The following is a 27839-nucleotide window of genomic DNA, read 5'->3' as shown; positions in this document are numbered from 1 at the left end:
GCAGTATACATACTCTTAGAGGTCCTTTCACTTGATCATCTTGCACTAACTGAGTTGAGTTATCCCCCTTCAGAACCACCTGAAAGATATCCACAAACTTTTTAATATGTATCTTATTTTTAATGGTAGATAAGAAGCAAATGAAAGGGTAATAATAATTAGGAAAATAAGATCTTTATCAATCAAACGTACTCAAACATTATTGTACGCAAAACCTTTGGCATGGCTGATTTTACTCACAGGAAGCCCCAAGTATCACACTTAACACTCAACCTGAAACATCATAATTCAAGAAAAGAGCAAATCAAACCCCAGGTATATCAAGTTTTTGATGGGAGTTTTAATATCAATGCAATCCAGGGTATACCTGGAACCGGGTCTGCAGGCCACAAGATTAATGGGCTTTTTCTCTCTCTCTAATTGTAGCACTTCATTAACAACACATCGTTTGAGTACTGAACTGCAACCAAAATACAAAGCTCTCTATATTAAAACATATCAAAAAAAAATAATAAATCTTTGAACTGACCACAATACCACCACCTCTGCTATCTCAAACAAGAGAAAGTTTCCATGGTAAAGATGTGAACCAGTAAAAGTGTAAATAAAATAAGGATCAGCTACACTGCAAGTAAGGCATGTTTTTCCATTTAAAATCCTGTGTTTTGAGAGAGTAACACTGATGACACACAATGAGCATAAGCCTATGCAATTTGAATCCCTAAGTTTGCAGAGACTTGGATTTAGAAACATTAAAGACAAATATTTAATGGTAATGGTTATTAACTGTTTCTCTGCCATTTTCTACAGCAAAAAGAGCTACCTACTTAAGTGTCAAACATGTTTTAATCAAAAATTCCTACTTCTTTTCAGGATCCAAAAATTCAAGGAACTTCCTTTCTACCTATAAAGATGCCCAGTTTTCTAGCTCCCTCATCATTCAACCACAGGCTACATGGCAGCTGCATACTAACACACAGTTTGTAGTAATATGAATTCCAAACAATAACACAGCTCATGCCATTTTTACTTTTTTTTTTTTTTTTTTTAATCAGCCTTGAGATAAATACAGGTAGTTCTGCTACTCAGGAAGAGACTGCTGGACTGTTTGGACTTGGGAAGTACGCCGGGGTGTGCCCACACACTCTTAATTACAATATCAGGCTTAGCTTGCTAAAACTTCAATTGTTATTTTACAACTAAGATACAGTGACAAGAATTTCCACCAAGTCCTATACTTACAAGTCTTTCCGTGGAGCAATAAAGCATATTAAATGCTTTAAAAGCTATAGAGTAAAAGAAGCTCACACCCATGAACAGTCTAAATGCTCAGACCAAAGAAATAGATACAAAAATCAAGGATATCACATGGGGAAGGGGAGCACATTGCTTCCTACAGAGCACCTCGTTAACACAGATTTCAAAGAACATTGCAAATTTCTAGAAGTACTCATTAAGAACAGGGGAAAAGACTGAAATATCTGTTTTTTTTTAATCAGACTTCTTTTCATGATTTAAAAAGAAAAAATGATATGATCTATATATGTAACTGAAGAGACTGATAGCTTGTTCTACTTGATCTAAGCATTAAAGCACGTGAAAACTTAGATGTGTTCTAAAAAGCTTTCAACTCTATTTGGTAAGTTTTATTGGGTCGCTAGTGCCTTATTTACATATCCTGGACAGTAGACTAGAAAGTACGAAGTGGGAAGAATTTGAGAGAACAAAGTACAAGAACAACTTCTATATTTACTTTGCATCCTTAACTTCTATTTAACTAGGTTTTATCCCTGTTTTCCCACATTAGCATTAACAATAGTACTACAACATCAAAATAATGACTTTCTGTTTTGGTTGTTTTGGCATAAGACCTGTAAATGTAAATGAGTATCAAGTGCCAGTTCTAGACTGGCATAGGAGCTCAGCTACAGCTAAAGGAAACTACTTTAAAGGCGGTAGCAAGGTGCTCAAAACTAACAAAGTATCATCCTGAACACTTCTAAAACCTGACCTAAAACACTAACCATTGCCATATTTTTCATTCTAACCTTGATTTATTTTGGCATTGTCTCTTAAGTAAAACTGACAATGTCAGCTGGAAGGAAATGTAATTTTTGCTTCTGAAGAGTCTGCTCTGTCTCTCATTACACATGTAAAGCCATAAGCCTCTATTCGTAACATCAAAACTGATTGCTGTGAAACTGATGCATTCAAAACAGAAGACAACCGTGATCAGGAAGTAAGTAGCACAAATAGGTAATTTCTAAGCCCGTTCCTGCTGAAACAGGAGTGAGCTCAAAAATTTGGAAACAAACAAACAAACAAAAAAGGGAAAAAAAAAACACACATGAAAATCATAAATGCACCAGCACTGAAGTGTTCTTAAAATTTATATACTAAGTTGATGAACATTTCCTAGTCTTTAGGATTTTGATCTTTTCTAATAACCCTTTCAACACAGCGTTTTAATAATACCACCAAGAAGCACAGCATACTACCTTGACTTTCACAAGCCTTTTCACTGTCTTAATCTTTGCCTCACAGAAGGCACCACGGTACTTGGCACTGACATCAGTTCCCACTGTCAGGTAGGCAGGCTCATCCGCTGCCTATTAAGAAACAAAAAATAGGAAGAAAGTTTAGCTCTTAATTATTTTTACAGCTATAGCACCATATATTTGATTTTTCATCTCAACTTTGAGACTTATTGATCCTTAAGTGACAAACAACGTCTGCAATCAGACTGCTCTTCCCATAATAATTGAAAAAACAACAAAAAACAACAAACAAACAAGTTACAGGAAGTTTTGTTTCACATAGTGTCGCCGACCCGTGAATCTGTCAGCCTAATTACTCTCCTAAAAATATCTTTGAGACTTTTAAATTGGTATTTCAAACATCTTCTTAAAAAAGGGTAATAATGTATAAGAATGACAATTAATTCAAGTTACTCTCATACAACATACAAAAGGAAAATACTTCAGCTGCAGACCTGCAGTACAAAAGATAGCTGCACTTTTCTCAGCTATAAGCAATTCAACGACACAGATTATTTAAAGCATTTGAGACTGTTATCATCCCAATACCTACAATTAAGTCTGTACCATTCTATATATAGGACTTTTTTTTTCCTCCTGCGGACTAAAAGGAGGCCTCTAGAGAAATTTGCTCTGCTCTTTCAAACAGTTGTTAGCTGTTATTCTTTTCCTTTTAGACGCCTTTATGAAAGTTCAGCCGCTTCTGCGTTTGGAGAGGAATATTTGTCAATGTGTTTTTTTTTGTCTTAATCTGGGTTTATTACTTAACGTTTCGCTTTATGGTGCTTGTAGCAACAGATCGGCAAGGACAAAACCCCCGTGCTGAACACGTCCAGCGAGACAGGAAATCAGCGTGGAATATTAAGACGCTGCTTTGTTGTTGTTGTCGAATTGCTATTATTTCTGAAACTCGGAAGCCAGGAAAAGTTTTTTCTCTCTTTTTGCGAGTTATCCTGTTAAGTTAAGGCTATGTACAAAGAAAAAAAAAAAAAACAACACCGGCAACAGCAGAGAGAGGACAAAAGCTGTGGTTTTGCAAACTTGCAACAGCAGCGGCTGCTGCCACAGGAAGCGTTTCGAGGCAGGAGCCCGAAGGACAACAACTCTGAGGCACGGTGCGGACCCTCAGCTCCGGGCTCCCTCCTCAGCTCGGCGGCGAGAGGAGGCAGAAGCGAAGCGAAAACCTCCACAGGATGAGGAGGAGGAGGAGGAGGGAGCCCGTGAGGCAGCTTACCTTCATCTTCGGCCGTTACGTGAGGGCTTCCAGCTCCGGGACTCCTCTCGGCCGCGGCCAGGGGAAGGGCTGCGAGACAACGAGAGAGGCTGAGGGGCGGGGAGGGGGGGCTGCTTGTGAGGGGGCGGCGGGGGAAAAAAAAAAAAAAGGGGGGGGAAAAAAAGCGTCCCGGGGCCGCTCGGTGTGTCACGGCGCCATTGCTCCCGCTCCCGGAACCGCACGGGGAGGCTGTGGGGGGGGGAACCGGGGGGGACCGAGGGGGAACCGGGGGGGACCCGGGGCCCCGCCGCCGCCTTCCCCCCGCCCCTCCCAAGTTTGGGCGCCGCCGCCTCCAAGCTTCGGGATCCTTGTGTGGAGGGAGAGGGGAGGGGGGGGGGGCAGCAACGGGCGGCCCCCACCTCTGAGCCTCCCCCTCCCTCCCTCCCTCTCTCTCTCTATGGGGACGGGGCGGTGGAGTTGTGCCCGCCCGCCCGCCCCGGTTTAGCTCCGTACCTGGAAAGTGGGAGCGAAGTGGGCAGCGCCCGCCTCAGCTCGGCTCGGTTCAGCTCGGCTCGGCTCTGCCCGGCTCGGCTCGGCCCCGCCGCGACGACGCCGACACCGCCCCCCCCCGCCCCCCTCCCGTGAGCGGCGGCGCTGAGCGCGGCCCCGCTCCGCCCCCCCCCGCCCGCCCGCCCGGACTGGCAGCGGCCGGGCAGCGCCGAGCCCAATAACAAGCTGTTGAGCAGAATCCGGCCTGCTCGAGCTCCCATTGGTCCTTTCCTCACGCCCCCCGGGGCTCTGCCCCGCCCGGATTGGGCACCGCGGACGGCGCTCTGATTGGTCGCAGTGAGGACGGCGAAGGGTATTGGTCAAGCGTCGACGCAGGTAGAGCCATGCGGACTTTTGATTGGGTCTCCGACAGGGAGTGACGCGATTGGTGGCGGTTAAAGTGAAGTCACCGAACCCCCCGCGGCTGATTGGCGGGAAGCGGAGCCGGATGCGCCTCCGAGCGCGCCGATTGGCCGAGACCGGGAGGCGAGGAACAGCGGCGGCGCGACGCGATTGGCCGGAGCCGCCTCCGCGAGCCGCGCAGGGGCGGGGGGACGAGGAGAAGGGCGGGGCGGGAAGAAGGAAGGAGGGGGAGGGGGGAGGCTGCGGCGGGCGCGGCGCGGCGCGCATGCGCAGCGGCGCTGGGGCTGCCGGCGCCATTTTGTGCGCGGCTCCTGCCCATTTTAGGCGGCCGCGGGGCGGGGGGGAGGCGGCGGCGCCGCGGGGCCGGGCCCGGCTCGGCCCTCACATGGCGGCCGCGGGGCCCCCTCAGCGCCCCGGGGCCTCGTCACGGAGCGGTTTCGGCGTCTCCTCGGCGGTTGGCGGCGCAGCGGGGAGGCTGCCGGGGAAGGGAAGCGGCGGTGGTGGTGATGGTGCTGCCTCTGGTGGCGGCCGCCGGGCTGTGAGGCGGCTGCAGGTAGGGGGCGGTTGAGGGGGGGGGGGGGGGGGGGGATGGGGGGGTGTGAGGGGGTAATCGGCCGTTACCGGGGTCTGCACGCCACAGGCTGGCGGCTCCCGGTGCCGGTTGCTGACAGGAACCAGCTCCACGCGGCCGTGCTCGTGTTTTAATGGTCTTGGTCCTGTGTGTGAAGCCTGCTCTGCGCTCGGATTTAACACAGATCCGTTATTTTTCCTCAGATTAACCAAAATCTATCTGATTTCAGTAGCTTTTTCAGCTACATCCGTACCTTAGGCTTATTTAAAGCAGCCGTGATAGCATCTATCAGTATCATCTATCGTAATTACAAAGCCTGCTTTGCCAATGCCCAAATAAATGGATTGTTAGCTTATCTGTATCTTTTGTGTGAGATCTGATTTAAAGATTATTTTATTTTTAAACTAAATTTGGTATTCTAGGAAGCAGCAGGCAAAGAGACAGTTCTCTACTGAGCTTAAGTGCCACTTAATACAGGTAAGCCCTAAACCTCTAGTAAGGGTTAATGCATGCAAAGAATGCTTAGAATTAACTACAGATTGTGTCTAACATGTTAGAAGCATAGCTCTAAATTTCTGGTGATGATCTTGGTTGTAAAGATGCTTGAAGTCATGTACAAGTTAAAGGAAGGCTTGGGGCATTTCTCTTAATGCTGAGGAGATTTTGATTTTTGTGGTGTGGTTCCAGTTGATGCAGTGAATAATCCGAAGAGCAGACGATTGTTTAGAATACATTAAACTTAACTCTGCTGATAGAAAAACTTTGAGACTTTATTTTGAATGTAAACTTACAGTATCTCTGTGGATTGTATTAGCTGAATCATAACTTCAGACTGTAAGATTTTGGAGCAACAGTTTTTATCTCTGTATTAAGTACAATACCACTCAATAAATAAATTTGTGACAAAACTAATCAGTCTTGTTTCTGATTCCTAGCAGAAAAACTCTGTCCACCTGGGTGTATCTGTTGCAGCTGGCGTGCCTAGGAAGCTCTTGGCACATCATCCATCTAACTACTGTGAGCAAGCTTTTTTTTCTATGTAGTTAGTCATCAGAGGAGGTGACTTGTTCTTTTATGGCATTTAAAGTACCTAAGAATGTCAAGCTAGGCAGCACACCAGAGAGCATAAACATTCACACGCAGCTTGGGGATGATGTCTGGTATAATGGAATGAAAAAGCTGTGCTTTTGGCACACCGGAGACAACTCCTGTTTTTGGTTTAAAGTAACTTTTCATTGAAACGTGAACTTCTGAACTCGGAGCAGCACTATGATATTGAGGTTTTGCATCTAAAAGTATGTCAGTGTGAAGTAGCCCTTGAGAATTAAATATAGCCTGGCTATACTGTATCCTTGCAGTTGTGCCCCTTCCCCCCAGCGTGTGATCTCTTACAGGGAAACAGTTGACAGGAGTGGAAAAAATGAGCAGCAGTTTTCTGGTGAGAGCTACTTTAACTTTACAAAGCTAACACTTGCTTTTGAGTTACAGTATGAAACAATCAGTAGGAGTTTTTATCTAATCTCTCTGTAAATAGACGCGATAAAAGAAATAAAAATATTTAACACCATTGTTCAAAGCAGGGGCACTTGTATTCTGTGTGCTTTGTTAACACCAAAGGCCTTGTGGGACAGAACAATCACCTTCTGGGTGTGTGTTTTGCTCGTAATTCGTGCAAAACAACACTGAGGCATCAAGATACTCTAAATGCATAACTGGTCTTGATGGCTCAGTCCTAGAAGTAAATTAGAAAGATAATGTACTTCAAATTTCCTTGTTGTCATAGTTGCAGAATTCACAGGGAAGTTGTTCAGCCTTGCATATATGTGGCATTCAGTAGGAAAAAGCAAATACAGTAATTTGTGTCTTGCAATTTCCTTAGTACTATGAGTAGCATCTTAATATATTTTTTTGAGTGTGGATTCCTTAGGAAAAGGGAGTATAATGAGAAGAGATTTCTGGGATAAGTAAGGTGTTTTAATTCTCTTCAGTAGTCAGATACTGCTCTCGATGTACTGCATTTACATATAATTAGAAACTCTATGTATACAATCACGGCCAAAACATTCAAAGAGGATTAAAAATACTGATTCTTTTTCTAAATTGAGCTTCTCTGTATATAATGAAACGCTGTGTTACTTTGTTCAACTTCACAGATGTTCAGGGAGTGCCTGTGTCTTTTACTTTTTGTTTCTAGTGTTTAGTTCTCCTTTTTTTTGATGCCCTTCCCCTTGGTGTTTCTGTGCTGCCAGTAAATAGGCGATATTTTTCCAGCAGTGGTTGAGCAAGCATCTGCCTTGTGGTTCAGAACCTGTCTGTGTGGAACTGCTGAATTTCTGCACGAATGAAGGTCAAATGTGTGCTCTATCTGACTCTGGAACTGGCTCAAAAGAGTGTGTCAAGGAGTTCTGGAGTACTTTAATGTATTTTTATAAGGGGAAAAAAAGGGGGGGAGGGAGAGGAACAAACCCCACAGAAAAGCAATGACACCAGAAAGATCAGTTCTTAACAGCTGCATCATAAAAATTAAAGGTCAGACCTTTCCTACTCATGGAAAAAGTTGTGCTTTACTGCTCTCAGCAACAAGTTCCTTCAAGTTTATAGATATAAATAGAGATAGGTAGATTAAAAAATGTATTTTATATTAAAATTTTATATTAAAAAAAACTATTACTGACTGCTTTCTTACCCCAGCACTGGCACTTTCCTGTTCTCGTGTTCAAAAAAAATAAATATGCAATTATTCAAACAGAAGTGTGCATGCTAGCTTTGAACACTTTGTTGTGAGTGGTGTTGGAGAAAGCTTAGCAACCCTTCAACCTGAATTAGTGCATTACATTCCCCAAATCTGACTAGTGGGTTCTTGAACCAGTTGGAGGTGTATTTTGCACCAGTGCAGTAAATTCTGGGTGTGAATAATCATGAAAATACTTCTAACGTAGCGCTTTGTACGAGGGGAGAGGGGAAAAAATCTGCGAGTCAGCTTTCCTGTTAGCTCTGACCTAGCTGTAGTACTCGCTTTGCAGTTTCTCCTTCCAGTAACAGGAGTAAAATGCTGCTACGTGCTCAGCTTGTCAGAGTGTATCTTGTTAGTGGCTTCAGGGATCTCCAGGGAGAAGCGGCCACGCTCTTCCTGAATAAACTACATCCAGACTTTGTTGTGCTTGTGGCTGCAGTTCGTAACTACAGCCCTGCGTGCTATAAGATGTGCGCCGAAACTAGTGACATATTGGCTGGTCTGTTATTAGCAGCCTAGTACCAAGAGAAGAAGTTTGAGTTCTCAACTGATGGAACTGCTGCTTTCATCCTAGAAGCTGAAGACTTGTGCAGCAGCTGCTGTTTCAGTGTGGTGAAGAGCTTTGGTTGCCATCACCTGGAACCCAGTGATCAGTCTGTCCTCCAAAACTTGAAGTGCTTGAGATCAAGCATGGGCTCAGTTACTGCTCTGGGTGGTAACGTTACTTCACGTGGCTGCTGAAGGAGAATATTTCTACGTACATTTTCACAGGCTAACTGGTAATTTAAATGCCAGGAGTAAAGGTGAAAGATTAGATCTAGATGTCATTCATGTGTAATCAAACTTTGTTTCAGCCTTCCATATAACTTGTTTGCACAAGCTAGGTATTAGAAATGTATCCTGTGTGTATATCCACGTGGCCAGTGCATCAACCATTTTAGCACAGTAAACCTAACAAGCACAGATTTAAATAAAACTAACTGGTTTCCAAAGTATCTCTGCTGCATGCAGCTTTTTTTGCCTGGCCTCCAATGTGTTGGCTTTATTGTTGGTCTAAACAGTTTACCTGAGCAATTTTTGATCTTTCAAAGTGAGAAGAGACATTTTCTATGGGATTGGAAGAGTTATTCTCTGTAAATATAGTCAGTCACTAGTCTACGGAGCAAATAGGGTTTTAGTGTTCCTGAAATAAACTCAAGTTGAAAATTTATTAAACTTGCATGTGAAACTCTAGATACTCCTAACACTAATACTTCCTAACAGAATCAAATCTTGTTTATAAATAGTAGTGCTTGAGTAGCTTCCTATCTAAATCAAACATCTGGGGTGAAACTTGAATGCAGAAACTGCTTTGGGGAGTTGTAGTTACATAATTTAAACTTTAACATTTAAATGAGGTTGCATGCTGTGTTTGAATAATCTTACTGCAATCTTCCAAATAAGTTAAATTTCTGGTAGATTATACTCCTCAAATACTGAACTTCTGGTACCTGCTTGGGAGCAACTATGGATTCACTTCTTCAGCTTTTGGTGAAACCAAATTGGGAGCAAACATACACTGAATGGGTGTCTGTTGCTCATATTGTTCGTATCTAAGATGTTGACTGATGCTGAAGTTGGAGAGCTAAAATCAGTTCTTTTTCTTTCAGTAAAGAGAAGTAACTCCAGCTGAATTATTTTCTCAATATCTGTGTTAGAATATTGAGGACAGTGTTGGTTTTTTGTTCTCAAAGTAATTTTCAGAGTGATTTGTCACAGCCAATCTGAAGTAGGAGTCCTCCTTGCTCATGCAACCTGTTGCCAGTTTATATCTTGACAGGCTTTTTTTCCTTCTGCAGAAGGACTCGTTTAAGAAGTATAAGAGGAAATAAAACTTAAAAGCTGTGTTTTCACATGCACAGGCTTTTTCTTGCCTTGTTTGGATTTTTACTAAGACATGTTTCCATACTTGCAGAGGAAGAAAATACTGTTCTAATACTGAAGGTGAGTCCTCAGACATGGTCTACCCACCCGCACAGGTGTCCCCTCCAAGCCTGTTTACTAAATGGGGGGATTTTCAGATGCAGGGTGTTGAGCACCATCACCCAGCTGGCTCAGGGCTAGGGCTGCACGCTCTTTCCTTGTCACTGTTCCAGAAAGCAATGCGTATGCTACTATTAGTATGCAGCCCAGCAGAAAGAAGCAAAACTACTTGTGCAAGCAGGGATATTCAGCAAAAGAAAGCCTGTGAGGGCAGTAGTTATGCCCTTTCTTCTAGGGCTTTTACTTGTCCAAATTAGTTTAATCACTTCTGGTTAATTTACTTTTCAGCCTCAGCTAACAAGAGTGCAGTTTGTCAGTATTGATTCTTTTCTAAAAGCATTAATGCCCTCAGTCTTTTGAATTAAATGTTATTATCTGTAAGTAGCCGCTGTTAGTGAGAATCGCTTTGGCCAGTGATTACCTTCTGATTTTTCTCCTGCTCAGGCCTTTTTTCCAAAGCTACTCTTTCCCTTTGTGTATTTTGCTTGAAGGATATTATTAGTGGTAGTTAATTTCCAAGTGGTGAGGGAATTAGCTGACCAGTCAGCACTGTGTTAGCACAGTTAAGCTGTGAATTAATTGCAAGATTGCACTGTTTGCAGGAGGCTGGTACCTGCAGGGGTAAGCTTTCTCCTGTCAGGAGCTGCAGTTCTGCTGTGCATGCTGCCACCCCATTAGTTAAAACCAGCACAGTGTAAACAGAACCGCTGAAATGAGCTGTGTTGTGTTGAGTTACAGAACTGTCAAGGAACAGAATTTTTGACTTCTTGTGAGTATAATTATTTTGGGTCAATGAAATGTGTCTTATTAGTGTGGTAGTGGCCTCCTCCTTGTAAGCAGCAAAATGGGTACAAACTGGTGTGAGAATAGAAAGGAGCATTTGGCTGGGTGAAGTGGTTGCTTGTTCAACTGACTTTCCTACTGGAAACAAATCAAGCTATGCTTTCATCCAGCTTCCTGAGTCAGTATTTCAGATTTCTTCTATTCCTGATGTATTGAGAAATGGGCATGGGGGAAAAACCGCTTCCTAAAGTGGTGATCTTTTTAGTGTGGAAATGCATGGAATGAGAGCTGAGACTGAGCTTTATGTAAGCATGCTGTTAAAAGTCACCTCGCACTTCCTCTGCTGCTGTTGGAACCTGTTAATGTAGTCTCCTTCCTACCCCCAAACAATGAACGCAGCGGATTCCTGCTTTTTTGAAAGCTCTGCGAACAAAACTTTAAAAAGCTTCCTGGTGTTAATTTAACCATTGCTTTTGGTGTGTGTATGTTCAGAATGAATCGGCTTCTGGGTGAACTCACTGTTAAGTTAACCTACCCTTAGGTAATAAAATGGTTTGGGTTGGAAGGGATCTTAAGTATGAGCTGATTCCACCCTCCCATGGGGACATTAGCGATCTGTTGCTGAAAGTGAAAGTGACTCTGAATGCATGCAGCTGGGGCTTGCAGGCTATACATGTTCTATCAAATGATGTCTAAATTTACACAACAATAAACAAAACTTTTTTTCTGAATTTTTACTTGTCTTGTCTTGTGTCAACCAAAATGTGTGTTTTTTGGCTTTTTTTTGGTGGGTAGTTCTTAAATTGTCTTTAGGGGAAACTTCAGGGGATTCCTTTTTTTCTTCTGTATCTGATTATATGCACATGTTTGGACTATAAACTATGCCTTGCTGCTGCCTGCTTTATTCTAGTTGTCCATTTTTGGTTGGCACAGCAATTTGTAAGAACCGTTTTTAAACAACTGTTTCAGAGTCCTTTAATAGCAGCGTACTGAAGATGAAGAGCACTGCATGGTGGTTTAGCCCTCCTGGAAATGGGAGACTTGGTCTGAACTCGGTTGTAGGTCTGGTGTTCTCAAATACTAACATGTATTTATTGGATAGACAGCAAGGCTACACCCCTACCTCTTCTGCAGCGTGGTTTCTGCAGCTCTGTAATTGGGCATAAATAGATGATCATCTAATATGGAAAGTTGGGAGCAGTTAATGTCTCAAAATAGCTCCCAATTTGTAGGTAAAAGTAACTTCCTTGCTGTACGTAACTTGAAAAACTGGTGGGTGGAGGAAAAACTAGTCCTTGTCTTGGAGACAACTGAAAGAAGGAAGCAAGGGGGAGAGAACACTCCTTACTGAATTTTTGGTGGTGGTACAGCCTCAAAATTGTCATGACAACTACAGCTATTTTTCTCTTCAGTATCTTGAAGTTTTGCATGATTTGGGTGATTGCAAAATAATATACATTATTTTGCCCTCCCGCTGATAAATGCTTAAGCTATGTTGTGGAAATCATTGTTTTGTGTTCTGTCATATTGTTACAGTTCTGTCTTAAGGAGGAGACTTGCAGTATCACCTGTGTAGTTAGACCAAAGCTCCTTCCTTAAGGGTGACTTGGACTGCAGAGCCAAATAGCATCTCAAGCGTTACTGTGTCAGTAACTTGCAGCGTGGGGGACTTTTAACCTTAGGCCATCATGCTATTTTTGGTTATGAGAAGTAACAAACGACCTGATGCTTGGCACGCTCCAGATCCGCATGGAATTAATTGTTTCAAGTGCTTTTCTTCTGAGTCAACACCAACTATGGCGTAGTAAGAGGTATTAGGGAGATATCCTCATGTATATCTATCTGCCAACCTGGATTTTATGGATGGGTTATGTCTGAGATGTTCAAACAGCTCAATCTTACCTTGCTTTAATCAGTAATACCAGTCAGTTTTAATGAAGATATTACCCAAAACATTTTTTTATTGCTACGTAAATCAGTACAAAACTGAAATTTGATTACCCTGATGGTACAGTTTAGATCTGATTTTTGAACACTGCAAGTGAATTTGCATATCTAAAATCTGTTTTGGTGCAGTCATGGGGATAAATGTAAACTGGATGGATTACTTCTAAACTTGTCACCTGCAGTCCCCTGAATTTCCTCAAGCAAGGCCTCTGTACGTGGACTCGCTGACTAACCGATTGTAACAGGGAATGTGACGTACCCAGTTGTACTAAATATCAGAGCAGTGATTCATCAGGTGCTGAATAACTATCAGTGGGTGTGTGAGACATGAGAGGAAGCGTTATACTGTACATCCGTTCTTGTTTATTGCTAGACCTTTGCTATTTCTTAAACGTGGTGGAAGGATGACTTTAAGCTAAGAGATGAGTTGCTCTGTACAGTTTCTTTTCTGTTGTGCTCTTAGGGCATGTGCTTTGGGTCTCAAGCAACAGTATTTGCCATGAATACTCTGAAGTTGTGTTCCAGCATGGCAAGAACTACAGTTATGCATTCCAAGTGCGTATCTGACTTTCTGCTCTATTATGTATTCCCATAAATGGCCAGAGCCCAGACCAAGAAGGTTACTTGTTAAGCCCGCAGCAAGAAATGCTGCCATGGTGTGGGCTAATTAGGCTCTTCTGCTAAATTCAGAACTGAAACTTCCCAGTACTCCTGGCAGAAACATTCAAAATGAGTGCTAAGAATCACCTCTTGCTTAATTAAGCCTGTGATTCAGAAATTTACCTTACCAAGGACGTGTTTGTTAGCCTTGCAGTGTACTTTTGCATTGCAATGTTAAACACAAAATCAACCATTTCCAGGCCTCTCACTGAATATCTATAACACAGCCAGATATTTGTTTTTTCCAGGCCTGTATTTAAGAAATGGCCCCTACTAAAGGGAAGTTTTTTTCCTGTTGAGATTTTTATACTCCTCTCTCTTTTTCTTTAATAAATTTGTTACAGATTTTTTTACTGTAACAAATTTATTTCTGTAACAAATCCTTGTGTATGTGATGATCTTGGATCTAGTTTTAGCCCTTCTCAAGCTTAGCTCCAACCAAATGATTTGCCTCAGCTCTGTATGTTTAGAAATAAGACCTGGTCTTCATTTAATCAAAGTTTAACAATGCTGTGCTGTCCTACAGCATTTGCAAGTTTTTATGTAGTTGGTGTTGCAATTTCCTTCTCTTGGAAGACTTCTTCCTCTGCTCAACTTACTGTTTGACACAGCAACAACACTAATTCTTAGTAGCAGAATCCATGAAGGCTGGCATTTAGCCTATCAGCTGTAAACTAAATTAGTGAAAAGTGATACTGCACAAATGTATATAATTGTGTTCTTAAGTAACATGCTTCAAATTAATAAGGTATTAAAGTGCACTGTTGTCTCACTGGCTATCCCAGCGGGCACTTTTGCAGCTAGGTGAAGGCTACAACAGTAGCTATAATGAGTTTGCAGCAGTTTTTCTGCTGAAATGAGGATCCTTCTAGCCTAGAAATGAGTTCTGAAGTTCCACAAGTCTTATTGCTCAAAGGTAGCAATTCTTAATACATTGGAAGCCTACTGGGTTTCTCCTGTTGTCCTTTTAAATGTTACAGAAAATTGTATTACTAAAAACAGTGTGTTCAGTAATTACTCTGATTTTTACTGCTTCTGAATAAATGCTAATATACTTCCCCAGAAAAGATCCTTCTAATTCTTGCCTTCTTTATCTTTCCCCACCTGGGGCCAATAAAAATAAGAGGAGTGGCTTTTTTCCTTGCTAGAGCTGAAGGTCAGTTCTCTGTGATAACTTAAAACCTGACGGTAACACTCAGCTTGGAATTGTTTAACTGAATGTTGCCATGAAAGGTAAGCTCACTGGAAACATGTAAGCTCTTAAATCGCTTCTCATTGGGCTTTTCTGCACAACAAGCAACAAACCAGAGCATGCTTTGTCAAAGGAACTTCTGTTCTCTGATAAGTATCAAGAAAGGAGGCAGCTATGTTCCTGCCTATATCTTTACATGGTGAAACCTGTAGCCACATAAGGATGGCTCTTAATTTCCCTTCAGCAATACTTCAGGTGCAGAATAAAGACAGCCTGAAGAGAATCAAGGAGGCCTGTTGCATATGGTGAGTGGAAGCTCAGCCCTCAGCAAATGCTTTAGACTGCTGATTAGTTCCCTAACTGTCTCTCACTGACTCAAAGAGCTGAATCAGCAGTAAGCTTCAGTAGTAAATTCCAGCTGAATGCAATACAGAATGAAGCCCTGACTCAGTGTAACAACTGCACTGTTGCCTCAGGAGACAATGCTGACTGAAGCTATCCATCATGCTCATCATTCATGTCTGTGCAGGGAGGCCTGACAGTTCTAGCAGAGTTTGAAAGCTGTGCCTGGCAGAAGCAAAAGTTCATGCAGCTTGACTGCAGCAAAGGCATAAGCTGACGTGGTCATTCTGCACTGATGCAGACCCATCTATCTCCATTTTCTTTCCCTTGCCAAAAAAAAAGAAACTACCTGTATCCTATAATCCCTTTAGAAAAGAGAAAGCAGAAGCACAGAAAGACAGAAACAACTAGGAGGAAACTTTTCAATGGACTTGTTATTACTAATATGTAGTACTGAAGCTGCTAACAAATCAAATGCCTCAAAGTGTGCATTTTAGATTAAACATGACCTCTGAATTTTAATTCAATGTGTAAGACTTGCATTTAGACTTTAAAAGTAGTGAATAGGCCTTCATTTTCAAGACTGAAATGACTAGACTAGATACTGCCCCTTTTTCTAGGAAGGAGGAGGGGGGTGGGAAATGGGCAGGAAAGCTTGGTTTCAGCTCCTGGGAAAGTTAACTACTGCTTCAGAACTGATTTAAGAAACCACAGCAGAATAAAGCTGTGAATACTTGAACTTTTTTTTTTTTATTTATTCCAGTTATACAGCTTAGTAGATCTCAGCCTTACAGCTTAACACAAGCACTGGTGTTCAAGTGCTTCACGTTCATTTTTCCTAGTGTGGTCTTAACACTTCAGATTAAAGCTTTTTCTCCCCCTGCATTTCTGGTTGTTACACAGGCTGTTTGAAGTTGTCAGCTGTGTATATCACTAAAACTGGCAGCCAGCTTTTTTTTTTTTTTTTTTTACAGCTAGGTATGTTGTCTCCTGCCAAGCAGAATCAGGGACTATGGTGACAGATGAACTTGATTAACCAAGATCATGATTTGCAGGATTAACCAAGTTCTGCTGTTTTCTAAACTAGGTAATGTAAGCAGGAGACTCATCAGATTTCTAAGCAGATGACTTTTTCAGTACCTAGCCTAGCTCAAAACTTTGAAGTAAGAGGAAGCAACATCTGATAACATCTTTCCTTCTAGTAGCTGTTTTGAAGTACTGTACAGTTTGGAATACAGTTGCCTCTTGATAACACTGACCTATACTGTATTGAAGTAACAGCTAGCAGACAGTAAAATGGAAAATTTATTAGTGCAAGTTGGTCACTCAGTTTTTTCAGCAAGTACATAGTAGCATCCCGTACTTAATACATTATAAACAAACTTGTACTAAGTTTAAAAAAAAAGTTGAACTTGTCTTGAAGTAACAATGTGTTACATATTGTCATCGTCTGATTCATCTTCCTCTTTCAAAGATTCCTATTTAAAACAAATTGATGAAAAGAATAGTTTAATGGCTGTTCTACAGCTTGCCTGGAATAAGCAAAGGGAGTTGTGCTGTTGCTTTACAATCCTCTCAATCTGTACAAAGGTTGGTATTCAGCAGGCTAGTTCCTATTTTTAGGAGTTTAACACTGAGCACCATTACCACTTTTAGAACAAATATAAAGCTGTTAAATGCTGGAGGGCTAGCTTTTTCCAGCTGCTTGTCTTTTAATAAGTCATGTTGACTGCAGTAACTTTACCTTTCCTACTCACGCCATTATTGAAGAGGAATATATTTACTTCTGAAAGAGAAATAACTGTGCAAACCTCCTGAAGTATAGTTTTTAAAAGAATTCTCTAGATTAGACTGCAAAAGTCTCAATTCTCTCTTCAGAATATCAGCTACTACGTAAGTGATGCCTGACTCTACATTTTCCAGCCATCACAATGCTGGAATCCTACTGTGGATTGATTCCATTCCAGCTTTGGCTAGTGGAACCCTGAGATGACAACAATGATGTTGGATCTTACCTTGGCGTACTTTTCTGCTTCTTCCCTTATGTCTTTGGGAACAATTTCATGTTTTCCACCGGTTACTGCAAATAAAAAGAGGTGCATTTGAAGCAGAATTCATATAGAGACCTTGATATACAGAAAGAAGTTAAGAAGCAAATATTCTACTTCAGTTACAGGAACTTAGTTTTCTTTAGTGTTTATAGAAGTTTAGAAATCCGTTACCTTCTCCAACCCAGCTGAGTTCCAACTCAAAAGCTTTATCTTTAACTTCATCGTGAACTATGTAGATTCTGTAAAGAAGTATATATTAGAACAGATTTGTCAACAGGTCAAATATACTCTCCTCCTTTCACAGATTTCTTGAAATACTGTTCTTACAGTTAATATACACTCTGCTTTCTCCCTCACCCTTCCCTTATATGTATCCCCCACAAAAACAAGAGCACATCAGAGAATATTCTAGGGCTGTTAGTATAACAGGATGTTAAATTAATACAGCTAAAATGCAAGTTATTTATCAAGTTGGGATGCTTAAGTTATCTTAAACAGGACAGCAGGCCCTTTATAGAAGGTGATATTTAGAATTCAGACACTGCAGAACCATGGCAGCATTGTTTGTTCCTGCTGGATCAGTCCCAGCAACATCATGTATTTCTCCTGTAAATCTTACTTTAATTTACACTTAAGACTAAATCTGAACATCATCATATCTTGTATCTAATTAGCAACCTGTACATTGAGCTCTCCATCCTGACTGTCATGCTTACAGCAAATGCTAACTTCAGGCTTTGTTTGTTGAGAAAGCAGTGCTCCTTAGCTTGTTTCAGAAAGCATGAAGCCAAAAGCTGAATGATACCAGCTATTTCTATAATCATAGAAAGCTGGGAGACAAGGGAAGAAGTAAGGATACCTCCAGTGACACCATAACTACTTCTAATTAAAGTTTGATAAAAGTATTGTGAAACAAATATATAGGAGAACACAGGTAACATGGGTGTCCAAGGAAATACTATATGCTTACCTTCTTGACACCCTTGTGTCGCTGTCAGACTGCACTTAATGATAACCTACGTGATTCACCTACACTCCTTTCTTAGGTGTTAAACTGCTTACAAGCTTTATGCAATAAAGTGTACTACCATGAGCTCTTGAAAAAATCATTACTTTGGACTCTGGCAAGTACTTTAGGATTTAAAAAAATGATTAAATTGTTTGGTATCTTGCTAAATGCTACTAGGGACTAGCTTTAAGCTAGAAGAAAACTGAACTGTACCTAGAATTGCTGTTAAGTTTTGAGCTGAGGCTGAATTAAAGAACAGAAGGCTTCTGAGCACTTGAAAATCTGTGCCTCTTTTGTACAGTTTTAGAATCAATCCTTGTTAGGCTTCAAGAAGAGTCCACACATTCTTTCCTTTCGCTGCTACCACGATGGCCTCTGACATAAACTGCAATAAACTCACAGGCTGCAACACAAACGATGGAAACATTTGTTCCTTCCTTATAACCTTCTAAGTAATAGCCATAAAATGCCTGAGATCAGTATCAGATGTGACAAGCACAGACATGTCTCTGGAAAACATTAAGTGTTGTAGGTAGCTGAGGGATACTTGTATTTGTTTGAAAATGATAAATTCACAAAGTATTTTCAAGATTACTACTGGCCAATTCATGCTCTATCTAGCACAAGTCTTCCTGGTCTCTTTTCTCCCCTTACTAGTATGTGATTTGCACCATGCCACTCAGTCAGCATGCTATACTCTGAGTTCGTGGAATGGCATTAGCAAGTTCAGGTGATGAGGTCACTGATGCATCATCTTAAATTGCATCAGTAAACAAACTGCCCAGTAGGTTAGCAAATCCAGTATTTCCCGCATCGTCATTTGGTACAAACCTAATCAGTGAAATGAGAACAGCTATACCCTGTATACCTCTTTAAATAAGGAGTTTACCGTGTTTCTTTTGCAAGCGCTTGAATCTTTTAGGAAAATAAGAAGGCTACGTCAGAGACCTCAGCTTCATTTTCGGCCTGCTACTTCATGTCTGAAGCCCCAGGTGATTGAACAATCTGCACAACACAGTATGCACCTCTTCAGGACCAGGACACTGAGTTTCTCCCACCTGTCACTTGGTTTATGTATTTTAAAACCAGTGACTATGTTCAGACAGTTTAAGCTTTAACCCACTGCTGCTACAAAACTGCACCTATAATGAGTAGCAGAGGAGATAAGCATATTTTTTGCATCCTTTGTCATTTTGCAGTATTTGGGTAGCATGTCCCACTTCACAAGAGGAAAAATAGTAATATACTAGAGTCAATGTGAGCATGCATCTAAGAGAAGTGAAACCTGGTACCACATTTAAAAGGAACAGTCTCAGTTTGAAACAGTAGCAAGTTCAGCAGTACCAATTTTTGTCAACTTGGAAAAACAGGTTGGAGACTTACATTTTCGCAACCTCTTTAACAACATCACGGCAGGTCATTTCCTTCATCTGTGGGCAAAAAAATAAACAACTTAAGAGAATGTCCAGTTTCCATTTCCACAAGGCCAAAAAATGGGTGTGCACATACCTAATGAGCTTGCTGTTATTCTCTACAAGTGTATCTTTCACTTTTGTTCAACCTACTACATGCAAGCCATTCTTCCAGTGAATAATTTTATACTTGAATGTTTCTTAAATAAAACGTGAGCGTGAAAGACTCCCCACTTTAAAGTACTTACCATCTGGAAGCTTAGAAACTGAACAGCTACCTGTAACATCAAAGCTTGTCTCATTCTTAGATGCTTTCTGATAAACTACCGTAAAATACCCACACGTACAGTATGGAGGAGGCACTGTATTTTCACATACAACATCCATACTCTTTCTAGGTAGCATACTAATACTTTAGCTCTTACCAACATACTGTTGCAAGCAAGTCTGACTTGTAAGTGATGCCCAAAGAGGGGAATACTGGTAGGGTGTTAACAACCAACTGCATGGCTGAGCAAGGTATCAGCAACTCATTTTGTATTTTTTCACTGCTACCTCTCAGTCTTCTGACAGCTTCACAGTTAATCAGAACAAAGTCTCATCCCAATTTCTGTGACAAACTCGTATTTTGCAGATCAAATCTCTTGCCAGTCAACTCTTTGGATCACCGTATTTCATTACTGCAAGTTTGAAATAAGATTAATCTTACTTCCTTTCTCAATGTTTCATTTGCACCAACCAAATAAACATCAGCTTTTGATCTATCACAAAAACGTACCTGGTGTTTTTAATTGAAACCGATGGGCCCTCAGACACAGGATATGGACCAATTCGTTACACATTTTACTGACACTTTCCCTAGCATAAAGTGATTTTCAAGTTCAAAGTTATTTCTCTCTTTTCCCATTATTTACACTGAGCTCAGAGTAAAACGCACTACTTATGTAGTTTACCATCTCTGTCAGACTTTCAAAAAGTTTCCAAAGCTCCTGTACAGAAGTTAGTTTTGAGACATGGGTGAAGGACCTAAGACGACAACAGTCCTTTGTTCACGTTGAGGCTCACTGCACTTTCTAGGGGTAAAGCACATGCCTGAGTAAGCAACGGGCAGGGAAAAAGGAACATGCCTGGTCAGACGGACGTGCCATCATATTTGCATTCCAAGAAGTTTCCTAAACAGAGAGCCATCGTGCCAGCCCTTACGCCTGTGACACTCAATCCGTAACACAGCCGCTGACACTCTGCTATTTACAAGTACAATTTGTGTCACACGAACATTTAAATGGCCATGTGCGTTTATGCGTATGAACTTGGCAGTGAATCAGAAAAACCCAAAGGTCTGTTACCATCATGCATGTTTACAAGTCAAAACTTGGAGGTTCAGTTTATCTTTTGCCATGATCCTTTTCCCACCCTAGATAACATTAACTCTACAGACAATAATAGGAAACACCATAATGGTTTATCACAGGGGTTAATTACAATTATGTCTATATACTAAAAGATTTTAAATAGTATCTGGAGATGTGTGAGAAGCACTGTAGAAGAGATGAAAAGATTCAAATCCTCTCCATGTGATCACAAATTTTCCTGCAGCTGAAGATAGGAAGTGCTTGCGTAACACGCAATAGGTGTGATCCCTGCAGTGTTTTTCACTTGCAGTGTAAGCTGTACACGAGGGTTTCGCATGCTATGTCCCCTCCCAGATACAGCCTTTGCTCCGCAGTACCTGTAAGGCAGGTTCTCAGGTTATGTCTACATGTGTGCCTCTAACTTCCCACCCATAGTCATTTCTTCCATGGGTGAGTCTTAGTTAATAGGCAAATCACCCCTCAAAAGCTCGTGCACATCTGTCTTCCCACTTCAGTTTTGTCATTCGATCAGAAATTCATCTTAGCAAAATTAACTCTGCCCTGGGAACCTGCCCAGTTTACAGTTAACAAAAAGCATCAGCATGCAAGACTGCGCTTGGTTCACACTGCTCTGACAGGATCACACGCCTTACTGAAGGCATTCTGCAAACAAGCCATTGAATAAATCAACACAGTTGTCCTGCGTGGCACACTACTCTTCCTTGTGCTACACTTCATAGGAAACACTAATTAGCTGCACAAATATCAAGCAATAAAGGTTTTGAAAATCCCAGCACTGCAGAGAATTTTTTTTAGTAAATTATCTATTACTCAGCATATTATCTTTATGTCAGTTTGCACATGTGGAAAATGAAACAATGATTCTCAGATGCCATGATTCCAGTATCAAGATCAGATCATCTTATAGGACTCCAACCTTTAATTTGGTGTTCAAGCACCTGTCCACATCCAAGACTGAATGAATTGTGTCTAAGAATATTTTCAATTTTCCTGTAATTTCCTGTAATTTTTCAGATATGATGCTGCACCACCAGAAATGGACTATTCTTAAGAGTGTGACTACCAGATGAACTTGAATTTTTCAATGAACAGCTGTAATGTACTTTTGTAGATCAAAACTATAAATAACACTCAAGAATTACAGAAAGAATTAATAAGAATTACAACAAACAGGCCAAGAGCAGAGGTGCCCCATGCTGTCTCTGGTTCCAAGCGATTCAAATACTACAACCCAAGAGGACAGAAGTCTTCCAGGGTTCCAACCTAACTCTAAATCAGCTTAAGGCACACTGATACATTTCGGTCAGCTTCTCTCCATGGACCAGTTTCACATAGCTAACTGTCTACACGCTCATTCAGAAGGCTATGAAACAGCTTCTCAGCGTGCATCCACAGAACTTTCTTGTAGCATTTCACAAAATTAATTACAGTATTGCACAAGCAAGAAATGCTGAACAGAAACTGCCCTTTTTGTTGTCCGTGACAGCATGCCACATAGTTTATTCCCTCTAGCATGCACAGCACTAAAGTCCTCTTCACCAGATATAACAGATGTTTTGGGGAGTGTATTACAGTCAGCAACAACAAGCAGCTAGAGGAAAGGAGAAGAAAAAGGAAGAAAAGGAGAAAAAACAGAAGGGGAGAAGAGACAGTACCTCAACATCAGCTAGCTGGGAAACACTGTCTTAGCTGGCAAGGATTTTCTTTTTCTCCATTAACATTTTCAAGTCATAATATTCCAGTGGTCACTCAGTATTCTGCAGTTTCACTCACTGTCCTTAACGAGACCAGCTTTTTTCAACTTTTTAAAGAAAAAGATCATCTAAAACCTTTGGGAAAAAAATAGATACACCACCCTGTACAATGCTGCCCTAAGGCTTTCATTCACAACTAAAAAACTTTATTGTGTTTTTATATGAATTCAATGAGTGTTTGCTGGCATGCATGGCAGTGTATGGTCATGCTTCCTATTTAAAAAATGTGGACTCCCTATGGACTACCCATTGCCCAGGGGCTAGACTTCAGAAATATAATTGGCCAAAACGATCTACAAGACATCTCTTCTGCTTCTCTTGTATCCTGCATATGTTAGGCATCCAAAAAAGTAACAAGGTAGTAATATTTGCCTTGAAACGACAGAATAGAACTAGAACATCGTACCTGAAGTTTTTCAATCTCTGTTTTCGCAGCCTGCCTGGCTTTACCAATGGCACACCCCCAATAACCCTGAAGAAAAAACAAAACAAAACAAAAAGTTTAGTTAAATATTACACAGTTCTCTACCGTTCTTACCATTACATATGTACCCCCCATACCCCACACTCCCATAATAATAAGGCAAATACACGGTAAACCTTGGTATTCTGTTTCAAGTAAAATTCATAAACTGGAGAACAGAATCCAATTACTAGATTAAATACCGCCACCATTGACAGAAAAGTGCTCAGTAGTTGCTCTGGGCAGAAACATGTCTGTTCAATTTGTTGCAACAGATCATCTACTGTAATTAAAAACAAAAAGAAAAGCAAACTAGAGAAGTTCCATGGGGTGTGTGTGTAGGGGGGGGGGGGAAAAATCAAACACAAAAACCCCACCTACCATGAAAATACATTGAAGTGTAAGCACGTAAAATTGAGCACTTTTGTTTCCCTCAAGAGTTACAGTATTAGACATACTGAAATTTAAAAAAAAAAAAAAAAAAAAAAGTACCATCCCGTGTGTAACATAAGGCTGAAGAGACAAAGAGAAGTACCCATTTTGATTTGACTTGCTGTTAGCAGCCAGCATCAGAGCAGCAGCCCTCATTTATCTAAACCTCTCATACACAAAGGATTTTGTGAACGGGGCATCACTACCATACTCACGTTTTTGGGGTAACGTGTGGGGATTTTCATTGAATATAACCAGGTAGAATGAGCTACCAAATTTCTGAGAGACAAGCTTTAAAAAATGAGTTTCATGGAGACTGCGCTACTTCCAATAAATAGACAATGTCTGTTTAACAAAGGCATGCAAAAGAAAAAAAAACAACAGCTCTGTTCCTCTTAGGCAGCGATCCACTGGAGATCTTCCCAGGGGAAGAGAGCAACAATTAAGAGCACTTCTGGAATGGCACTTACTGGTTTCCAAATTAGGAGCTTTTAAAGGGGGAACTTACACTAAGATGGAAATATTTCTGACATACTCACGTATGAAACTCCCGATGGATCAATCATGTACAGCTGTGCACCATCATCGTTATCATAGGACCCCAACATGAAACTGATTGAGAAAAGAGGGAAATTAGAGACATTTATTCTAGCAACGCACACAACTATGAAGACTAAACCAGGTTTCCTACATTCTTCTTGGTGCCTAACTCCTTCTGTTCTGCTCCATTCTATTAAGTGAATGGCTTAGTGTGATCACGACACCAAAGTGTGTGCAATTTGCAAGAAACATTTTACTTGATCTGTAACTAGATCTCAGCCTATTAGTCCTTTTGTGCTGTAGCTGCATGGCAGCTCTAACCTCTTATTTATCTCTGAGGGTAAGCAGGATGATCACAGAGGAAAGTTCTGTGATCAAATCTTTAAACTGCCTGTGATTTAAATCTTTAAACTGCCTCAGCTTTAAAACTGAGGGGCAGGCAAGTGATCCACCTAGATGCTTGGTGTTCCCTCATGCAAACATGAGTTTTATCCTATAAATTTTTCCACACATACAAAAAAGGAGGGATCTGTTTACAAAATGACTCCTACGTTACTGACACCAAGTTTGAAAAAGACTTCAGCTGGTCTAACTAGTTCCAGCAGGTGTGAAACAAGATCCTTACAAACATTTTCAAAAGACTTACCTGCAACCGAAAGGTCTGACAGCGCTGTACAGAGTGTATGCGTGCACGTACATGGCCACTCTGTCTGCAAGATGCTAAATGGAAACAAAAATTAACGTCTTTATTTGAAGGAATAAGTAAGCCTCAAGTAATAGAATTTAATTCTCAGAGTCAAGACTACGAAAACAAAGAACCCTACACAAGCTGTGCCCATTTCTTACCTTCAGTGGGATATCATAGCCGTAGTTAGATCTAAAGTTGGAAGCCTCTTCTCTGGCTATGTCTGCCAAAGAGCGAGCATCGGCCAGAAGTCCTGCTACTGCCTGAAATGAGAATGCCCATCAGCTAGTCCAAACGTTTCTTACAGAAAACTTTTGAGAAGTCTAATCACATGACTTAACTAAGATCTTTACTGAATTCTATGTATTAGTTATTACAGGTGAGTTCAATCAAGACACATCAAGATGATTAGATATTAACACAGTATAGAATTTTTCTCTAGGAAAAATTAGTAACTAATATTATCTTCATTTTAAGTAGTGTCTTCTGATTTGCCAGGACTATATTAATCCAAGCAATACTTCATATTTTATACTTCATATTTCATATGAAATATTATACTTCATATTTCATATGAAATATTCATAACAAGAGTATTAATTGCAAACATGTCATGTATTATATATGACATATAGTTTGGTGTAATACTTCATATAACACTTCACAAAAGACATCCATCGCAATGTCTTTTCTTTGTCCCCATTTTGTATGACAGCCTAGATTAGAAAAAAAATCCAGTTCTCTCCCCGATACCAGTGACATCACCAGTAAATACAGCTACATCACCAGTAAATACAGCTTCGTGTATTTTTGTCACCCAGCAGCCACTACCTGCTGTCATCCTGACATCACTGGTACGGATTAGCCAGTAACTGGTGTCAGCCTTGACAGAATTCAGCTGACTCTCAGACCATTAAGAAGGAAAAGAATCTTGCACTCAAGTGCTATTGCATTATTTTCCCTCTTAACACACCTCTTTTCTTTACTACATAAAAGAAACAGATTTATGTTCATATTCAAGTTTGAGCAACTGGACTGCTGAAAAAAGCTTCCAAGAAATTTTTAACAGCCTCAAAACATGTACGTTTTCTATTTTATGTTTAGAACGTTACATGTGTGCAATCAAGAATAAATTACAGGAAAATAGTCAAAAACTCTATAGCATTTTTATGTAGACACAAATCTTAGCATAACTTAATATCTTCATTAGTGATTCTCAGGTATATATTTCTCCTTTTGAGCAGGAAGTCCCTTTCTGATTATGAGAAATTAAATTGTAACTCACCATTCCAACGTGTCGGTCAACATTGAAGAGACGTTTATTGGAACCCTCCTCGTACAGCTTGGACAGAACCAGTTTCTCTACTCCAAAGACGACGCCATCCTTGCATCTTATCCCAATTGCTGTACTGAAAGACAACAGAAATGGAAGACCCTCACACAGAACCAAACCGTAGTGTAACTAGTGATGAATTCACAAAACACTAAAACTACAACATAATTCCCAAACAAGTAGATCTGTTACAACCCCACAACCAAAGACAACAAGGGGGAGGAGGGGGAAAACAGCAGACTAAGCACATCAATATTTCCTCAGAGGAAGGTAGAGCTGGCTGACAAGTCCCCACACAAACGTTTCACTGATCCTTATTTAGCACTCGGGTGATCCAGCCCATGCCTCGCTAATCCATCAGCTTCTTGTTGCTACCTCGCAGTTGGGGTTTTTGCCTCACAGCTTTCCCTTGCATGTACTTGAAGGAAGACAGACGCTCCCAGAGAAGCTGAAGTAGCTTTCAGAGAACTTGGATGTCCTCACGTTCTTGATGAATGCAAAGAAGGCATCAAAAATTAATGAGGCTTTGAGCACGTCAGGCTTTCAGTGACTCAGTTTGCATCCAGATTTTGCCCCAAAGCATAGGATTTTATTGCTTAACACAGATGAGCAATTTTACTGCCTTCTTTTGCATTCTGCACAAGATGCCCACTCCTACCAAACTGCAAAGCAAGCAGAAGCTGTTACTCTACTTTTATGCCTAATTTGATGCCTTGTAAAACGAAGCTAAGGACATTGTTGCTTAAAATGACATTAAAATTAGTTCCATCTGCAATGCCATCACACTTGGCTAATCCAATTACATCGCTTTAATAACAGCCATCCAACAAGCAGCAATGCAGGCAGTGGTATCTTACCTACTGTTCTCCACAGCTTTCATCGCATATTCAACTTGAAACACTCTGCCATCGGGAGAGAACGTCGAAGCTGACAGGTCATACTGAGGAAGAAAACACGGTACTCAGCAAGAGGGCGTTATTACAGCATCCCGTTATTTTCAGAGCAGGTCTATTTAAAAACGTAAGACTGACGCTTGTGGGACATTCGTGGGGATTAAGTATTATCAGGAGGCTGCTCCATGCAGTGCAGTGCAGGAATCACAGAGTCATTAGGGTTGGAAGAGACATCCAGGATCATCTGGTCCATCCCCCTACCACCAATGTGACCACTGAACTGTGTCCCCAGGCACCAGGGGACATGGCAACCTTCCCTTGAACACCCCCAGGGACGGGGACTCCCCCACCTCCCTGGGCAACCCGTCCCAACGCCTGCCTGCTCTCTGAGCAGAAATGTCTCCTCATTTCCCACCTCAACCTCCCCTGGCACAACTTGAGGCCATTCCCTGGTCCCATCACCGGTTACCTGTGAGCAGAGGCCGACCCCCAGCTCCCCACCCCTTCCAGGTACCTGCAGAGAGCACCGAGCTCTGACCTGAGCCTCCTCTTCCCCCCCCCACCCCCCCAGGCCTCTCGCTCCCCATCCCCGCGGTACCGCGGGCCCCAAACCCGGCCCCGGCCCCACAGCCGCTGTGGGAGCCGCGGGCCCAGCCGTGACTCAGCACAGCCCCATCCCCTCGCTCCCCGCTCCCCGCTCCCCGCTCCCCTCGCAGCCTCCCCGGGGCCGCGCAGCCTCCTCCCACCGCCCCCTCTCGGTCCCCATCCCCGTCCCCCCTCTCCCCTCACCCCGGTGCCGATGGAGCTCATGGCGGCACCACAGCCCGATGGAGCCCCCTCACGCTCCCCACCGCCCAACAAGCCGCGCTCCCATTGGCCAAAACTACGGCCCGGAGGAAGGCTGGGCGGGAGGGGCGGCGCGGCGACGTCAGGCAGAGGCAGTGCGCATGCGCCTGTGCGGCGGTGAAGGGCAGGTGGCGG

The 27839-nt window shown here is 41.8% G+C and overlaps 2 protein-coding genes and 1 long non-coding RNA gene across 14 annotated transcripts in view; 1 reads left to right on the top strand and 2 right to left on the bottom strand.

Moving 5' to 3' along the window:
- The window catches only part of ARID4A (AT-rich interaction domain 4A), a 47946-nt gene extending 43542 nt beyond the window's left edge, over positions 1 to 4404 (bottom strand). For 3 of the 4 annotated variants that reach the window (XM_068682422.1, XM_068682424.1, XM_068682425.1), the window contains exons 1-4: positions 4264 to 4404; positions 3772 to 3840; positions 2499 to 2609; positions 14 to 79 (exon numbers count right to left, since the gene is read on the bottom strand). In XM_068682422.1, coding sequence (XP_068538523.1) covers positions 14 to 79; positions 2499 to 2609; positions 3772 to 3777 — 183 coding nt within the window. In that variant the 5' untranslated portion in view covers positions 3778 to 3840; positions 4264 to 4404. The remainder of the gene's footprint in view (positions 1 to 13; positions 80 to 2498; positions 2610 to 3771; positions 3841 to 4263) is intronic. The other variant, XM_068682423.1, reaches the window with a different exon arrangement.
- Positions 4405 to 4511: 107 nt separating this feature from the next.
- Positions 4512 to 26003, top strand: LOC137856739 (uncharacterized). Of its 9 annotated transcripts, XR_011096747.1 has the most exons (5): positions 4905 to 5215; positions 5656 to 5710; positions 6169 to 6250; positions 8542 to 8641; positions 9806 to 11503. It is a non-coding gene; the product is annotated as an uncharacterized lncRNA (long non-coding RNA). The 9 variants fall into 9 exon arrangements; XR_011096746.1 differs by having other exon boundaries at positions 4512 to 5215; positions 6169 to 8641; XR_011096745.1 differs by adding an exon at positions 25877 to 26003 and having other exon boundaries at positions 4886 to 5215; positions 6169 to 9950.
- On the bottom strand, positions 16201 to 27803 carry PSMA3 (proteasome 20S subunit alpha 3). The gene is made up of 11 exons (XM_068682432.1): positions 27648 to 27803; positions 26823 to 26905; positions 25918 to 26041; positions 24794 to 24895; positions 24594 to 24667; positions 23947 to 24019; positions 22919 to 22984; positions 19357 to 19403; positions 17136 to 17203; positions 16929 to 16993; positions 16201 to 16391 (listed from the first exon to the last, which is right to left on the bottom strand). The coding sequence occupies exons 1-11, from the start codon at positions 27666 to 27668 to the stop codon at positions 16347 to 16349; spliced, it is 768 nt and encodes a 255-aa protein (XP_068538533.1). The 5' UTR covers positions 27669 to 27803; the 3' UTR covers positions 16201 to 16346.
- Between the last annotated feature and the right edge of the window lie 36 nt (positions 27804 to 27839).

Source organism: Anas acuta, chromosome 5, assembly GCF_963932015.1.
Source record: "Anas acuta chromosome 5, bAnaAcu1.1, whole genome shotgun sequence".
Lineage (NCBI taxonomy): Eukaryota > Metazoa > Chordata > Aves > Anseriformes > Anatidae > Anas > Anas acuta.
The sequence above is the reverse complement of the archived record's forward strand: the minus strand, read 5'-3'. Positions and strand labels throughout refer to the sequence as shown.